At 47.2% G+C, this 16,765-nt stretch overlaps 1 protein-coding gene across 1 annotated transcript; it reads left to right on the forward strand.

Annotated features, from left to right (window-relative positions):
- Positions 1–1,537: 1,537 nt before the first annotated feature.
- samm50l (sorting and assembly machinery component 50 homolog, like) lies at positions 1,538–16,760 on the forward strand. Its single transcript, XM_066669148.1, has 15 exons — positions 1,538–1,696; positions 1,859–1,969; positions 4,206–4,307; positions 4,384–4,471; positions 5,365–5,471; positions 5,567–5,697; positions 6,675–6,762; positions 6,843–6,971; positions 9,130–9,201; positions 9,328–9,414; positions 9,511–9,581; positions 9,867–9,934; positions 10,104–10,250; positions 10,552–10,693; positions 12,655–16,760. Exons 1-15 carry the CDS (start codon positions 1,676–1,678, stop codon positions 12,698–12,700), a joined length of 1,410 nt encoding a protein of 469 aa, XP_066525245.1. The 5' UTR covers positions 1,538–1,675; the 3' UTR covers positions 12,701–16,760.
- Positions 16,761–16,765: the final 5 nt, after the last annotated feature.

The following is a 16,765-nucleotide window of genomic DNA, read 5'->3' on the forward strand; positions in this document are numbered from 1 at the left end:
TGTTCTCCCTGTGTCTGCGTGGGTTTCCTCCGGGTGACTGTCTGTGAGGAGTGTGGTGTGTTCTCCCTGTGTCTGCGTGGGTTTCCTCCGGGTGACTGTCTGTGAGGAGTGTGGTGTGTTCTCCCTGTGTCTGCGTGGGTTTCCTCCGGGTGACTGTCTGTGAGGAGTGTGGTGTGTTCTCCCTGTGTCTGCGTGGGTTTCCTCCGGGTGACTGTCTGTGAGGAGTGTGGTGTGTTCTCCCTGTGTCTGCGTGGGTTTCCTCCGGGTGACTGTCTGTGAGGAGTGTGGTGTGTTCTCCCTGTGTCTGCGTGGGTTTCCTCCGGGTGACTGTCTGTGAGGAGTGTGGTGTGTTCTCTCTGTGTCTGCGTGGGTTTCCTCCGGGTGACTGTCTGTGAGGAGTGTGGTGTGTTCTCTCTGTGTCTGCGTGGGTTTCCTCCGGGTGACTGTCTGTGAGGAGTGTGGTGTGTTCTCTCTGTGTCTGCGTGGGTTTCCTCCGGGTGACTGTCTGTGAGGAGTGTGGTGTGTTCTCTCTGTGTCTGCGTGGGTTTCCTCCGGGTGACTGTCTGTGTGGTGTGTTGTGCTATAAAGGACTGGCGCCCCCTCCAGGGTGTATCCCTCGCCTTGCGCCCAATGATTCCAGGTAGGCTCTGGACTCACCCAACCCTGAACTGGATAAGGGTTACAGACAATGAATGAATGAATGAATGAATGTTTATAATGTGTTTGACCTCACAGAGAGGAGGATGATTCCCTGTGAGACTTGGTTCCATCCAATGTTTCTTCTCCAGCTCCGAGGGAGATTTTCCTGCCACTGTCGCCTGGGGATATTCATTTACATTTATATTTAATTCTCAGCTTCTGTGAAGTTGCTTTGTGGCACCATCAGGTTGTAAAAAGCACTTTACAAATAAATTTGACTCGACTTGACTTCACATGCAGTCGGCCAACACCCACATGGACCCCGCATGCTTCTGCCAGAAGTGGGCGTTTTATCTGGGATGTGCAATTTCCAGGTAATCTGGAGACCTACAGGTAAACAGAGGGATGAAAATGAAGGATGGTTGGTTCTGATGTGTGTGATCAGCAGGCTCTAAGGGGCGAAACAGAGACGTGCTGGGTTCAGTAGTATCTACAGACTACTGTAAACCCTGTGTCCACTCTCTGTCCACTCTGTGAGACACTCCTCCCTCGTTGGTCCACCTTGTAGATGTAGAGTCAGAGACAGTAGCTCATCTGTCGCTGCACAGGACATTGTTGGATTAGTGGACTACTCTCACTCCAGCAGTGACACTGAGGGGTTAAAAACCTCTGCTGTTGTCCTGCATACAGACAAAGTATGCAGAGCAACACGTGTACCCCACTCTGTAACTGTAGAACTACAAAGTGCTCCTCTGTGGCCAGTGGAGTGAGTGTGAGGTTGCTTTAACATTACGGAAGGAATGAGCCGACTCTGAGCCGATTGACTGAAAAGGAGCCGACTCAGGTGCCGCCTACTTGTTTACGCCACGGCGCCGTTCTGACCAATCAGAGCGCAGAGCTGCGGCGAGGTTGGCGTGTCATGGCGTCTCCTAAGGCTCGGTGTTGAGTGAGAAGAAGCGCAGCAGCCTCCAGGAGAGCCCCCTCCAGCCAGCGCCCTTCACCGAGACCGCGGAGAGAGGGAGAGAGGACCGGGGGCATGGGCACGGTGCACGCCACGGTAAATACACCGCGTAGAGGTCGAGAGAATCCGGGTGGACATGTCCTCTTCTCTTGACCTCTCTAACGTCCTGTGTGCTCGTTCCCCTGTGTCATATAGCTGTGAGCATTAGGAGACTGACCGCTGTAACATCGTGTGTTTGTGATGCTGATGTGTCCGCAGGGTATGGACCCTCTCCCGATGCACGGGCGCGACCTGGGCGTCAACCCAGACGACTTGGAGGTCGTGGAGGCGGGGCAAAACACTAAGAAAGAGGTCCTGGAAAATAAAGATGTGAGTTGCACTGTGGTGTTTCTAGACTCTACAGAGGTACATCAGAGTTAAGAGAAACATCCCCCTGTGCATTTAATAATAATAATTAAAAAAGCCTGGATAGTTTAAAGGAACGCTACATAATATTTCTACCTTCAACTTCCAGCTTCAAAATCATTGTTATGTTCCTCTGCGCTGTAACAAGGAGAACAGAGCCTCTGTTGTTGCTACTCAGGACTCAGCACCGCAGAAACAGCACTATGAACGTTTGGAGGATGGTAGGAAACTACCACCTTTCCCTCCCCTTCCTCACTGAAATCAAGAGTGAATTACACTTGGGGGAGCCACAGGTCTGAAATATGCCTCCTCCAGCGTTCTTCATAAAACTCCTTCACCACACGATGTGATGGAACTGTCACCCACACGTCGATTCGCACGAGGTTAATAAAAACCTGGGGTTATTTTTATGGCTCTGGAAACTGAAACGGAAAAAATGACCGAATTGGTGTATTCGGACGGGACTAAAATCACAGAGATACTCTGATTAATAAATACATTATGTCACTTCCACAGGGAACATGAATGCAGCGTAAATAGGGTTAAAGCCTATTCAGACGGGATTAGTTTTACATGTGGAGGTGGAGGTCCAGAGTGCGCGTTCCCATTTCAGGAAAGATTCCCGAGCCTTTTACCTCCTGTAAAACGAGCAGTAAATATGACCCCAGGTTATTAATCCTGTCCGAATAGAAGTGTGGGGGAATATTGCGTAATTTCCTGGAGAAGCGGAGTTCTTCGCTGGTTTTCTTGAGAATGGAGAAACTGAAGGAGGCGTTTACTGATGAAATATACAGTTTAAGTAAAGCACACCCCGCTCAAATCCACAAAACCACCTGTGGGTATGTTTTGTCAACACTAGTAGCTTCCACACTTGTTATGAACATGTGTCGTTACCGTTAAACGCTTTATAATATCAGTTATAATCACTGTGTGAAGGATTGATAAAGTGATTTGCCACCTTCTCACCCATTATCTGTTATAAAGGACATACTGGATAGCTCCAGTATCTCTGCTGTGTCTGATCCATAACGTAAACATTACTGACGTCTACATTACCCCAGCTCCCCACGTAAACAACCAATCCCGTCCGAACAGGGCTTTAGTCTCTTTCAGAAACACCCCTCTTTTCATTGGTAGGTGTAATGTGTGAGTGTCTGGGTGAGTGTGTGTTGCTCTGTCCACTGTTCCTGTGTAGACTCTGGACCTATCGTGACCTAGAACCGAAATGAATGAATGATAAATGTTCATGAATCATCCATTAAAGCCCAAGTGAAGTTACTCAGATTGCAGCACATACACGTTCAGGAGAAACACGTAAAACACCCCATAATTACCCATGAGTCAAACCTCTAGCACCTGCAGGAAGGTCTTTTCTTGAACACGTGGATGTAGCGTATTTTGTAGAAACACGGTGCTTGTGGATTATTCAGAGGACTGATGGAAACGATATCTGTGGCAGTGCTAGTTTGCTGTAAAGCTGCGTGGCCTAAACACAGGACTGTTGTTAGAGGAAATGTTCATATATTGTACATAAATTCAATAATGTAATTAGCGTGAGGGGCGGCACGGTGGCGCAGCTCACTGTCTGTGAGGAGTGTGGTGTGTTCTCTCTGTGTCTGTGTGGGTTTCCTCCGAGTGACTGTCTGTGAGGAGTGTGGTGTGTTCTCTCTGTGTCTGTGTGGGTTTCCTCCGGGTGACTGTCTGTGAGGAGTGTGGTGTGTTCTCTCTGTGTCTGTGTGGGTTTCCTCCGGGTGACTGTCTGTGAGAAGTGTGGTGTGTTCTCCCTGTGTCTGCGTGGGTTTCCTCCGGGTGACTGTCTGTGAGGAGTGTGGTGTGTTCTCCCTGTGTCTGCGTGGGTTTCCTCCGGGTGCTCCGGTTTCCTCCCACGCTCCAAAAACACACGTTGGTAGGTGTATTGGTGACTCCAAAATGTCCGTAGGTGTGAGTGTGTGTGTGTGTGTCTGTGTTACTCTGTGAAGGACTGGCGCCCCCTCCAGGGTGTATCCCTCGCCTTGCGCCCAATGATTCCAGGTAGGCTCTGGACACACCGCGACCCTGAATTGGATAAGCGGTTACAGATAATGAATGAGTGAATTAGCGTGACAGGCCGAGGTGTGTGCCCACTCCTCCTGGGCCCCTCCGAGGGATCTCTGTTCTGGGCTGTTTTGTTTTCTAACCTCTGATTGCCCCTCTCCTCCAGGTGGTTGTCCAGCACGTCAGCATCGAAGGCTTAGGACGAACTAAAGAGGATTATTTGGGCTACGAGATCTCGGATGTCTTCAACGCCAAGAACCTTGTTGATGTGAGTTTGCTGAAGGAGATGTTTACTCCAGAAGGTGTTGGTCTGAAAATGAGTGTGGTTTTGGTTTGCTGTGCAGGTGATGAAGAAATCCCATGAGGCCAGACAGAAGTTGCTGCGCTTGGGAATCTTCAAAGAAGTGGAGGTCCTTATTGACATCTCAGAAGGTGCAGATTTTACGCTGGTTTTACTTGTGTATTATTTGGGAGTGAACACAGGGTTTAAAAACTCCAGCAGCACTGCTGTGTCTGATCCACTCTACACCAGCACAACACACACTAACACACCACCACCACGTCAGTGTCACTGCAGCGCTGAGAATGATCCACCACCACATCACACCTGCTCTGTGGGGGTCCTGAGCGCTGAGGAACAGGGGGAAACGGTGCAACATTGTTGGTCGTAAACACTGCTTCTGATTATCAGCATTTGCTGATCTAGTCCAACTCATAGTAATGTAGTGTAACTCTTAAAATCACATATTCCCCCTCTCCTCCACAGTGGAACACACTTCTGTTTCTTAATGAAATGTCTGTGACCTGCTTTGGTCCAAACCCCCCGAGCCCCACAGCAGTGTTCTCCCCCTGTGTAAACAGCCCCTGTTCAGAACGCCCGCTTTCAGCACCTGTTCCTTTAAATGATAATGAGCCGCTCTCTGTTCACCCCGACCCCGAGCGCACAGCAGTGAGGAGCGAGGAGCAGAAGCTCTGGTTTTTAGCCGTTTTCACTCTGTTCTCTTTCTTCTCAGTGCTCTTATTTCTCCGCGCTCGTTGTATCTGTTTTGCTGAGTTTAACCTCGTCTTTGCGCTCTCACATAAACACGGGTCCAGCGCTGTGATTGGACAGACTCAGACGAGGGGGCGGGGCCTCTGCACTTGACGTCAGAAGCAGAGCGGAATCAGAACGACTCGTTTTACCCCGTGTTTTCTGACTCAGCGCACAGAAAACTGACTGGGGGGGTCGTGTTTCACAGTGTGTGGGTTGGTGGGCTCACCACATGACTGTGCACATGCTTTGAAGTTTATTTTCATATTTCCACTCTAAATCTTCTGACCGTTAGGAGAGAACGCCCTGCCGAATGGTCTGGATGTGACGTTTGAGGTGACAGAGCTGAAGAGGGTGACTGGCAGTTATAACACCTTGGTCGGAAACAATGAGGGCAGCATGGTGAGAGGCACTCTTTAATTGTTTTACATAAACACTGTGCATCTAAAACTCCGCACTCAGTTTCAGAGACTGCACTAACACACGGCTCCTCGCAGGTGCTCGGCATCAAGCTCCCCAACATGTTCGGCCGTGGGGAGAAGATCACGTTCCAGTTCTCTTACGGGACGAAGGAGACCTCATACGGCCTGTCCTTCTTTAAACCACAGCCAGGCTACTACGAACGCAAGTATGATGCCAGCAGACACACTGTATGACCCTGATTAGTAAACGAGAGACGTCAGCCTTTAGGCTCTGTGCACAGCACTTGTAAAGTCTCCACAGAGAAGCATCAAATATAATCAAATGGGATGCTGTGGAGCAGCTGGGCATGAGTCTGAGAGCACCGTGCTCAATGCCCAGTGTGAGATAGAGGGGTATCAACTGTCCATGACCTTTGGGAGGATTTGGAGTGGGCTGTAATATCTCACATATGTTAAAGTGTGTAGTCTAAAGTTTTCCTTGAAAAAAAGGGTGAATCCCAGTCCTAATTCCTCTCCCTACCCTTTGTTTTGGAGTGTGCTCTCGCCCCTTAGAGCTGAGTTACATAGTGCACTGGTTTAAGACCCTGATACGTCATCAGAACACAAATAAAACAGAGCGGCGCTTCATTCCCAGGCGACTAGCGCTGCGCTGTAGCAGCTCTGCACCAGTCTGCAGTGATATCAGAGGAGCGGCTGGACTGTAGTTACTCTCACTCGTCTGTGGTATGGAGCTCAGTTCAGATTCTTAATCTGCAGATTCCACATTAAATGTCGCAGTAGCCTCAATTATGTGAGATCTGGGACATCAGCTGCTACTAGTGATGTGTTTGGTTTGTGCTGATGTAAAGGATAAAAAGTCAAATAGAAGAAGATACTTGGTTGTTTGAAGATGTGGGGTTCTTTTGGCGCTGCGCAGCGTTTTGCCGGTGATTCATAACCCTCAGTTTGGAGCATGACTCTGAGAAATCTCTGTCTGAAGGGCCATGCCGCTTTAACACTTCACCCTACCCCTCTATCCCAACAAGAACCGAAACCCCACCCCTAGGCAAACAGAGGGGGAGGGTGAAGTGGGGAATGGGAGTCGCCCCAGGTGTTACCCAGAATCAGAACGTATACCATGCCTCTTGACGTGTTGAAATGCCCTCGTCCCAAACCCAACGCCCCATTTTTGTTTTTTATTCAGTTTCACTCTGAACTTGTACAAAGTGACCGGGCAGTTTCCCTGGAGTTCGCTGAAGGAGACCGACCGCGGCGTGTCCACAGAGCTCAACGTAAGCACGTCTCAGACACAGCAGCGGTGGCAGAGCATGGGTTCTGTGGTCTACTCACAAGTTGTCCTCTTCTTTCTCAGTTCCCTCTGTGGATGACCAATCACACGCTGAAGTGGGAGGGAGTGTGGAGGGAGCTGGGCTGTCTGGCGCGCAGCGCGTCCTTCACCGTGCGAGAAGAGAGTGGACACACGCTCAAATCCGCCCTCTCGGTAAGTTACCGCTTCTTTAAAACATAACTATAAACGTGACCATTGTAAAATGCCTTAAACGAATGGATTCAGACAAAAAGGAGCTTCTCAAAACCAAGGACAAAAAGAATGACGTCCTTCTGAAGGCACCTCGCGATGCCTGGGTGGGTTTTCAGGTCGTTCTCGTTGGGGAGTCACAAACTGATGGGTAATTTAACCCTTCGTGGCGTTTGTGTAGTGGAACATAACGTGAGAACATACGAACACACACTTAGAAACAGCCAGGGTTTCATACCTCACACAGCTAAGGGACCAATCCCAGGAGTGGGGCTTTCTAGCTGCAGGTTAGAAGAGGAGGGGGTGGGTGGAGATAGAGTTGGGACTATTTACATGTTCAGAAATTTGTTTGTAGAGAATGAAGGCCACCTCCCTGGTGGAAATGTGTGTGTATATTTTTTTATATATTAAACATTGTTGTATAATTGTTGGCGCACGGTGGCGCAGCAGGTAGGTGTCGCAGTCACACAGCTTCAGAGTCCTGGAGGTTGTGGGTTCAATTCCCGCTCCGGGTGACTGTCTGTGAGGAGTGTAGTGTGTTCTCCCTGTGTCTGCGTGGGTTTCCTCCGGGTGACTGTCTGTGAGGAGTGTGGTGTGTTCTCCCTGTGTCTGCGTGGGTTTCCTCCGGGTGACTGTCTGTGAGGAGTGTGGTGTGTTCTCCCTGTGTCTGCGTGGGTTTCCTCCGGGTGACTGTCTGTGAGGAGTGTGGTGTGTTCTCCCTGTGTCTGCGTGGGTTTCCTCCGGGTGACTGTCTGTGAGGAGTGTGGTGTGTTCTCTCTGTGTCTGCGTGGGTTTCCTCCGGGTGACTGTCTGTGAGGAGTGTGGTGTGTTCTCCCTGTGTCTGCGTGTGTTTCCTCCGGGTGACTGTCTGTGAGGTGTGTGGTGTGTTCTCCCTGTGTCTGCGTGGGTTTCCTCCGGGTGCTTCGGTTTCCTCCCACAGTCCAAAAACACATGTTGCTTGGTGGATTGGAGACTCAAAAGTGTCTGTAGGTGTGAGTGTGTGAGTGAATGTGTGAGTGTGTGTTGCCCTGTGAAGGACTGGCGCCCCCTCCAGGGTGTATTCCCGCCTTGCGCCCAATGATTCCAGGTAGGCTCTGGACCCACCGTGACCCTGAATCGAATAAGGGTTACAGATAATGAATGAATGAATGTATAATTGTTAATTGTACGTATGAGTAAGTTACAAATGTAAAATACATTGTGTTAAAGGATCTTCCTTTTCATTTCGGATGAAACTGGGCAATTTCTAGTTTCTTTCTAGTGCAGAGTGATGGCAAAAGCACGGCCAATCAGAAACCTTCGCTCAGCACCTAGAAACCTAAATTTAGCCAATCAGCATCCTCGAATATGACACCTCGGGCACTTCTTTTTCGTCCTAAGCAGAGTTGAGTAAAGGCCTGGTGGTTATTGGTGATCACTCAGGGCACAGGATTCCACCAGCCACACACACACACACACAATATCACACAGAGCCCAGTTTTCTCTTTATATAGATGCAGTAGGATCCAGCACTTATTTGTGTTTGTGCTGATATATCTGTGTATTTCTGAACCGCTCTGTAATGTAAAGAGAAATATAACGTAAAAACTGAGCACATTAGAGTTACAATGTATAATAATTTTTATGAATATTACTCTGTTGATTGTTTTTTAAATGTTAATTAAACAATGACCTGCAGTGTGTATTAAACTGTGTTGTGACGGTTGTTGGAACTGCTCCGGTTTCCTCCCACAGTCCAAAAACACACGTTGGTAGGTGGATTGGTGACTCAAAAAGTGTCCGTAGGTGTGTGTATGTGTGTGTGTGTTTGTGTTGCCCCGTGAAGGACTGGCGCCCCCTCCAGGGTGTATTCCTGCCTTGCGCCCAATGATTCCAGGTAGGCTCTGGACCCACCGCGACCCTGAATTGGATAAGGGTTACAGACAATGAATGAATGAATGAATAAATGAATGAATGGTTGTTGGAACTGAAACTTTGGCACAAACAGCGCCACCTAGAGCTAGTTTTAAGGCTTTGGGTGGCTTTACACTGGCAATAATCCTACATCTGTAATTCTGAACAGAGAAAGTGTTTACAGGGGGCTTTGTCTCTGATAGATCTCTCTTTTTTTTTTTCATTCCAGCACACTATGGTTCTAGACACCAGGAACTCCAGCATCCTTCCCAGAAAAGGTGCCTTACTGCGTATCAACCAGGTGTGTGAGGATAGCGAGGGGCTTCACTTCTCTGTTTAGAAGTTCTGCTTGTTGATACCGGTCGCTTTGAGATGTGTCAGTCTGTCCGTCAGTGTTTTTGAGCTGTGTGCCGTGTTGTTGATGCAGGAGCTGGCCGGTTACACGGGGGGCGACGCCAGCTTTCTGAAGGAGGACTTGGAGCTGCAGCTGAACCGACCTTTCCTCTGGGGCTCTGTGAGTATCACACTGATATCTAATGAGCCATGTTGGATCATGGTCAGTGCTGTTAGGAAGTCTGTCCTCAGCTTTAGTGATCCATGTGTCTTTCAGGTGCTCTCCGCGTCCCTGTGGGGAGGAATGATGTTTCCCGTCGGTGGGAGACCCATCTCGATTGCTGACAGGTACATATACATACAGCTTCCCAAATACACAGATCCGCCACCAGATTAAGACCTCTGATAGTTGAGCACCACAATGTGGCCCTTACACTTCCAGCACCAACTTCAATAACTGCTTAGTATACGTTCCCCCTACTCTCTCGTTTAAGGTGCCACTTCTGCTGCTGCATGTGGGTCCGGAGCTGTAGGATGTCGTAGATCAAACCTCTAGTGGTTCAGGAGACATGAGCGATACTTATTCATGCACCAGTGTGTGATTCAGGGCTGTGTTTGTTTTCTTTCTCTCAGGTTTTACTTGGGTGGTCCAACCAGCGTGAGAGGGTTTGGGATGTACAGCATTGGCCCTCAGAATGAAGGTCAGTTCCTAAGCTTTTGGAACTAGCGTGAGGTGTTCACTCGGAATCAATCCTGGAATCAATAACGGCTATTGATAACTGTGATGTTTGCTCTTTCTAATGTCTCGTCCAGGTGTGGGGTGGCTGCTCAGTTTAAATCTGTGTATACCCTGTGTTTTTACCTCATCAGGCGACTTCCTCGGTGGAGAGGCCTACTGGGCCAGTGGTCTTCACCTGTACACCCCCCTTCCCTTCCGGTCCACACGGGGTGGGCTTGCTGACCTCTTTAGAACACACTTCTTCCTTAACGCTGGAAACCTCTGCAACCTTGACTATGGTCAGTGTCTCGGTCTAGCCTCCGTTGCTCTGTATCACATAAGTGTCAGCCCACTCTTCCACCCTCACTGCCCACCGCTAACTGGTCTAGCATTGGCCCTGAGAGTCCTAACAGTTGGCCTGTCTCTCTCTGGGTGTTTGGGAAGCTGCTGACAGCAGGGTGTGCGTGTGACGGACCTGGTCAGTCGGCGCTCTCCTCTGGGGTGTTGAGCTTTCAGATGATGTTGCATTACTTGCACTGTGCAAAAAAGGTAGTGGTCCATGCTTATCCTCACTCTGACTTCGTGGCTTGTTTTAATCAGGAGAGGGACCCCGCGCACACTTGCAGAAGCTGGCGGAGTGCATTCGCTGGTCCTACGGAGCAGGCATCATACTTCGACTGGGGAACATCGCCAGACTAGAGCTCAACTACTGCATTCCCATGGGGGTCCAGAGTGGAGACAGGTAACTGCAGGCACAGAGAGTGCCATCGGGAGAGATATGGCCTTAGAGACGGTTCGGTTTCTTGGCTCTGAGCTCCAGCACATGGGGTTTAACGTGAAAAGCACTGGCTACATTTCAGCTGCAAATTCTCAGCTTTAGTTTGAGTATAGTATAAACTTATTTACTCGTTAGAAAGTCAGTAACGATGAGGTGTGTCCGTGTATTCGTGTCGTTATAGGGACAGACAAGATGACTTTCTGTCTGTTAAATGTACAGGGTGGGCATTTTATATGGATACACCTTACAAAAACTGGGAAGGGTTGGTGATATTAACTTCCTGTTTGTGGCACATTAGAATATGGGGGGGGGGGGGGGGGGTTCAAGATGGTGACCATGGCGGCCATTTTGAAGTCGGACATTTTGGATCCAACTTTTGTTTTTTCAATGGGAAGAGGGTCATGTGACACATCAAACTTATTGGGAATTTTACTAGAAAAACAATGGTGTGCTTGGTTTTAACGTAACTTTATTCTTTCATGAGTATGAGCTATCACACTGATAGCAACACCGCAGGAGAAATGCTAGGCTTCCAGTATCCGTAGTTTCAGGTGCTGCACATCTTGTATCTTCACAGCATAGACAGTTGCCTTCAGATGACCCCAAAGATAAAAGTCTAAGGGGGTCAGATCGGGAGACCTTGGGGGCCATTCAATTGGCCCACGACGACCAATCCACTTTCCAGGAAACTGTTCATCTAGGAATGCTCGGACCTGACACCCATAATGTGGTGGTACACCGTCTTGCTGGAAAAACTCAGGGAACGTTCCAGCTTCAGTGCATAAAGAGGAAAACACATCATCATGTAGCAAATTCGCATCCAGTGGCCTTGAGGTTTCCATTGATGACGAATGGCCCCACTATCTTTGTACCCCATATACCACACCATACCATCAAGACGTGCAGCACCTGAAACTGCGGATACTGGAAGCCTGTGCTAGCATTTCTGCTGTGTTCTTATCAGTGTGTAAAGAGTCTGAGAAGAGGGTTGCATTGACAATCCAACACAATGGGCAGCACTTTGAACACATTTTATAAGTAGTCAGAAACTTGTAAATAACTCATGAAAGAATAAAGTTACGTTAAAACCAAGCACACCGTTGTTTTTCTTGTGAAATTCCCAATAAGTTTGATGTGTCACATGACCCTCTTCCTATTGAAAAAACAAAAGTTGAATCCAAAATGGCCGACTTCAAAATGGCCACCATGGTCACCACCCATCTTGAAAAGTTTCCCCCCTCCCATATACTAATGTGCCACAAACAGGAAGTTAATATCACCAACCATTCCCATTTTATTAAGGTGTATCCATATAAATGGCCCACCCTGTAGAGTAGAAAACAAAAGGCTGTGTCACAGAAATATTCTCCAAACATAAAGAAGAGACTATGATAAATATTACCTCAACAACGTTCACCACATTTCTGTTCGAGGATCAGGAGATCTTCAGGAACACTTTTCGATGACGTTATAGATATTTTGGCTTGTACCTACTGTAGGGTGTGAGATGACTATGTGTGATGCCAGATGCAGCAGGAACAGCGCTGGTTTTTACATCACTCAGAGGACTTTATTACATATTTGTAATAGTGTGTTTCCATTATGTTGGCACATGCATCAGAGCACACAACTTTTTAAATGACTTAAAGGAACACTACGTAATATTTGTACCTTAAAATTACAGCTTCGGGTTCAGAGTGATACTCCACTGAGCTGTAATAATGAGAATAGAGCCTCTGTCATAACTACTCCAGGCTCAGCACTGAAGAAACAGCACTATGTAACATTTGGGGGCATGCAGGAGACCACCCCTCCCGACAGCTCCCCAGGACCAAGAAAATAAATCTGACCTAGTGTTCCTTTAATGAATCACCTTTTCTTCCTGTTTTATGTTTAATATCATTTCTTTTCTTTCTCCTGTGAAGGATATGTGACGGCGTGCAGTTTGGAGCAGGGATCCGTTTCCTGTGATGCAGTCGGTTGTGGGGAAGGAGGCGAGCAGTATGTAGTGTGTTAGAGCGTGAGACACCAAGCGCAGGATCCCTCCCGCATGCACAATGTCAGGGGCTCTACCTTCTTGTTTAAGGACAAAAGATGACCTCACTCTTCTTGTTTTTGTTACATCCCTTGGACTTTAAGACCCAGGGGAGAGTTTGAACCCCTGGTACCTGGCGCTATGTCCAGTCTGATTGGTCACCGAGGGGCATGTCTGCACTATTGTTGTAATGATGTAAATCACCTGTGAACACTCCGTCTCTCCAGTGTGTTTCCGTTATGTCCCCCTTATTGAGAGACACCAGCCACAACAGCTCTGTCCTTTTTTACCTACACTTAGTTTTCTTGTGTTGACCCTTCGGTCAGTTACTGACCTCTTCGAAGAGTGTGCAGACACGAGATTACAGGAGAGGATGTACTGACCTATGGAGCCCCGCTGGTGACATCCTTCTAATAAATATTAAAAACATGGGAATGAGATCCTAATGTGTAGCACTGACTTAAAGGAATACAATGTAGGAGTTTGCTTTTTTGTCTCCTGAGCACCCCCTTCCTGCTGCTGAGTGTAATTCACATTTACAGTACAGTACAGTACAGCTCACTCACTTAAACATTACTTGTAACACTCTCCCTGACTCTCACAGACAAGCACACCACTCTCACACACTCCCTTTTACCCATGCACTCGTCGAGTGATGTTTACAGCTCTGGGCCTGATTCTGAGCTGGGGGAATGTGTGCATCTAATGAAATAATGTTGACTACATGATAAAGCCTATATATCGCTCATAGTACAAACTGGACCGTGTTATTAGAACTATAAAGTGTAACTCTGATGGTGCACTAGCCGTTATAACCACAGCAACCGACAGTAAATCACTTGTTACCAGAATCGATGTCCAATGCTAAAAACTCAGCTAATCCGGCTAAAGTTAGCAGGCACTAGCACTCGCCCTCGTTTATCAGTAACTCTCAACACTGGATTATAACACTTTCCTCAACAAAGCTTGGGTTCCACCGACACAAAGTGTAACTTCGTTCATTTAACCCACACAGCAACCGAAGAAAAGCTATTATTAACAGAATCAAGGTCTAACACGGAAAAGTAAGCTACTCCGGCTAAATTTAGCAGCTGCAAACCCTGGCTCACTGCTCAGTGACTCTCAGAAACTGATTATAACACTCTTGTAAGACTGCTCATTCTCTCTCTCTCTCTCTCTCTCTCTCTCTCTTTCTCCTTGCATTCTCTGCCATATAATGTCCATACCGGGAATACCGAGTTAGATTCTCCTTGTAGCTAGGCAACCATCCACCTGTGAGCCATGTGCCGTTAAACGTTACCCATTTCTCGTGAGAGTCCTCTTCCCTGTGATTCAGAAGTTGCTTAGTGCAGTAAACCAGAAGAGGACGCACCGTAGCCCCAACAGTGGCTGTATTCTCCAAATTACAGCTCCGTGGAACATTACAATCATTTAGACGCTGCAGTTTTGAGGTAGAAATACTACATAGTGTTAGAACCTAGATCCTTAGTTGTGGGTTGAACCCCTAATGAGATCCTTATGTGTAGGAATGCTTAAATAAAGCATGGGGATAAGAGCCTAATAGGTGGGGACACCTTAATAAGCCATGGGAGTGAGAACTTAATATGTGGGAACAAGATCCTTACATGAGCAAATGCCTTAATAAGGCACAGGATGAGACCCTAAAGTGTGGGAACCAATTATTTAAGTCTGGGAATGACTTTAAAAAAGTTATTTATGTATCATTTTCTTGATTCACTTCTCTATCACATTAAAGGTGATGTTCACGACTGTAATCAAAAAACTCTTTTCATAAAATTCAGAAGATGTTTCCTCACTGTTAGCGGTTCTCCAGTCTGTTTGTGCTGGAAACTGGTCTAAAGTGTTTACACAGCCCTGGTGTCAGTAAATGAGTAAAAAAAAAACAAAGTGGCTCAGTCAGATGCTAGGTTTCCACTCTCTCTGCTTACATCAGAGAAACGGCAAAGAGAGAGGCCTCCAAATATCGAAAATCATGAAAAGAGATGAGGAAATTGCTTTATTCCTGCTCCACAGGAGGGTAATATTGACATATTTTTGCTGTTACAGATTATTTAGGTAGGAACCCACTCTAAATTCGGGAGAGCCCTAACTCTATGAAAGTAAACACAGACTGAAAGTGTTGCAAAACTAGTTACACTTCCGCCACTTACAAACAGCAGTCGTTTTTCTCCTCAAACACCATTCCAATTTAAAAGACGCTGAGCTTCTGAACATAAACAAACCAGAAAGAACTGCAGTTACCCACAATTCTAGATGATCCCATTGGGCTCTCATTGCCATGCATTCCCAAACATTAAGTTATTCACATGCCTAAACGTTTTTAAGAAGTGATGTCACCCTCGGAGCTCCCTGTCCCCTACTGTCTACACGTAACAGTCCTCATATTTGTGTTCCTCCTGGGAATGAATGGAATCACCTTATCGTGATGGTAAGTGAAGTGCTCCTATGTTTGAATCTCATAGCTGACCCCTCTCATGCCAACAGGCGACAATCTAAAACGCTTAATGTGAAAAGAAAAAACCTAGGACCATCAAACTTCTCAATTACTACTGTCCATAAGTGCTCTCTACAGCTGACGCTATGAACCTGTAACTCGAAAAGGAAGTAATAAATGTTAGGTTAAGTTCTTCCCATTTAAACCCACTCTAAGGAAACTTAATGTACTAAAACAACCTATGAGCACCAAACCTTTCTCAGTTACTCACTTAGTGTCGTTGTTTTAGTACATTAAGCCATGTTAAGTTTGAGTTACAGGTTAATTGCTTTAGCAGCACTGACCACACCCCTTCTTATATTGCTCACTTGTTTACACCCACAACCTCGCAATGTTCTCTGAGATCACCTTCGCAGGATTCGGTGGCTGTTCCCAGGGCTCAGCTGATCGTGCATAATGGTTAGAGAAGAGGGCTTAGGACTGAGAGGTTGTTGGTTCGAAAATTGGAGGCAGCGGGAGTGAAGGAACAGCACCGTCCTCCTTCCTCAATCCCTGCTGAGGGGGCCTTGGGAAAGGCACCAAAACCACAACTGCTCCCCGCCACTCTGGGTGTGGGTTCGCAGCCCCTAGTGTACTAGTGTGTGTGTGTTTATGGCCACAAATGGGTTAAAGACAGAAGACACATTTCGTTGTACGATGACTAGGGTGACCAGACGTCCTCTTTTACCCGGACATGTTCTCTTTTTTAGACTTAAAAAAATGTCCGGGCGGAATTTCACAAACGTCCGGGATGTTGTTTTTCGTAGAGCTTACATAGAACTTCGAGAAGTTTCGTTCACAAACTAGTCCCGCCCTCCCCTACTCCTATTGGTTCACTTGAGTGAGAAGGGGGCGTGGTGAAGTAGCCTACAATCTTCTGATTGGACGGTCTGACTGTAGAGCTACCGTTATTGGTCGATAACCTTCTCTGTAAACATTTAATGGGTCAGTCTGCACGTCAGTAGTCGTCCACCCCCGAAGACGTGTCCTCTTTTTCACCGTCTCAGATCTGTTCACCCTAAAGATGACAAACAATTGCACTTTTGCAGATTATGCTCCGAGACTTTGGAACAGTCTTCTGCCCAATATTCGCCAAGCCACTTCTGTCTGTGTTTAAATCAGGCCTAAAACGTACTTTTGAACTCCTTCTGCTTATTTCTCTCTTCTATCTTGAGTGTGTCCTGGGGCCTGATGTCACGTACAGCACTTTGACCAACTCCGGTTGTTTTTAGAGTGCTTTATAAATACATTCTAACTGATTTACTCAGTAGTAATTGAGAAAAGAGGTCGTTGTTTTAGTACATTACGTCACATTATGTGTTTTAGACTCACAGCAGCGCTACTGAACTCAGGCTGGCCTTGGAGAATGGGTCAGGAGCTAATTTCCTTTGTCCTCTGTAGCCTCGTTTTGGGATGGAGCTGAAACCCTGGAGATCCACCAGCAGTGCTCTTACTGTCCTCTTTTTAATCTCAGAGCTGTCCTGTTGTTGTACTGTACTCTGCACAG

Source organism: Hoplias malabaricus, chromosome 4 (genome assembly GCF_029633855.1).
Source record: "Hoplias malabaricus isolate fHopMal1 chromosome 4, fHopMal1.hap1, whole genome shotgun sequence".
In the NCBI taxonomy this organism is placed as follows: domain Eukaryota; kingdom Metazoa; phylum Chordata; class Actinopteri; order Characiformes; family Erythrinidae; genus Hoplias; species Hoplias malabaricus.

Excerpts from the sequence above, each read along its gene's own strand:
- samm50l (XM_066669148.1), top strand. The coding sequence starts at position 1,676 with ATGGGCACGGTGCACGCCACG. Across the intron at positions 4,472-5,364 it reads CCTTATTGACATCTCAGAAG|GAGAGAACGCCCTGCCGAAT; the intron begins GTGCAGATTTTA and ends TCTGACCGTTAG. Across the intron at positions 10,251-10,551 it reads CCTCTGCAACCTTGACTATG|GAGAGGGACCCCGCGCACAC; the intron begins GTCAGTGTCTCG and ends TGTTTTAATCAG.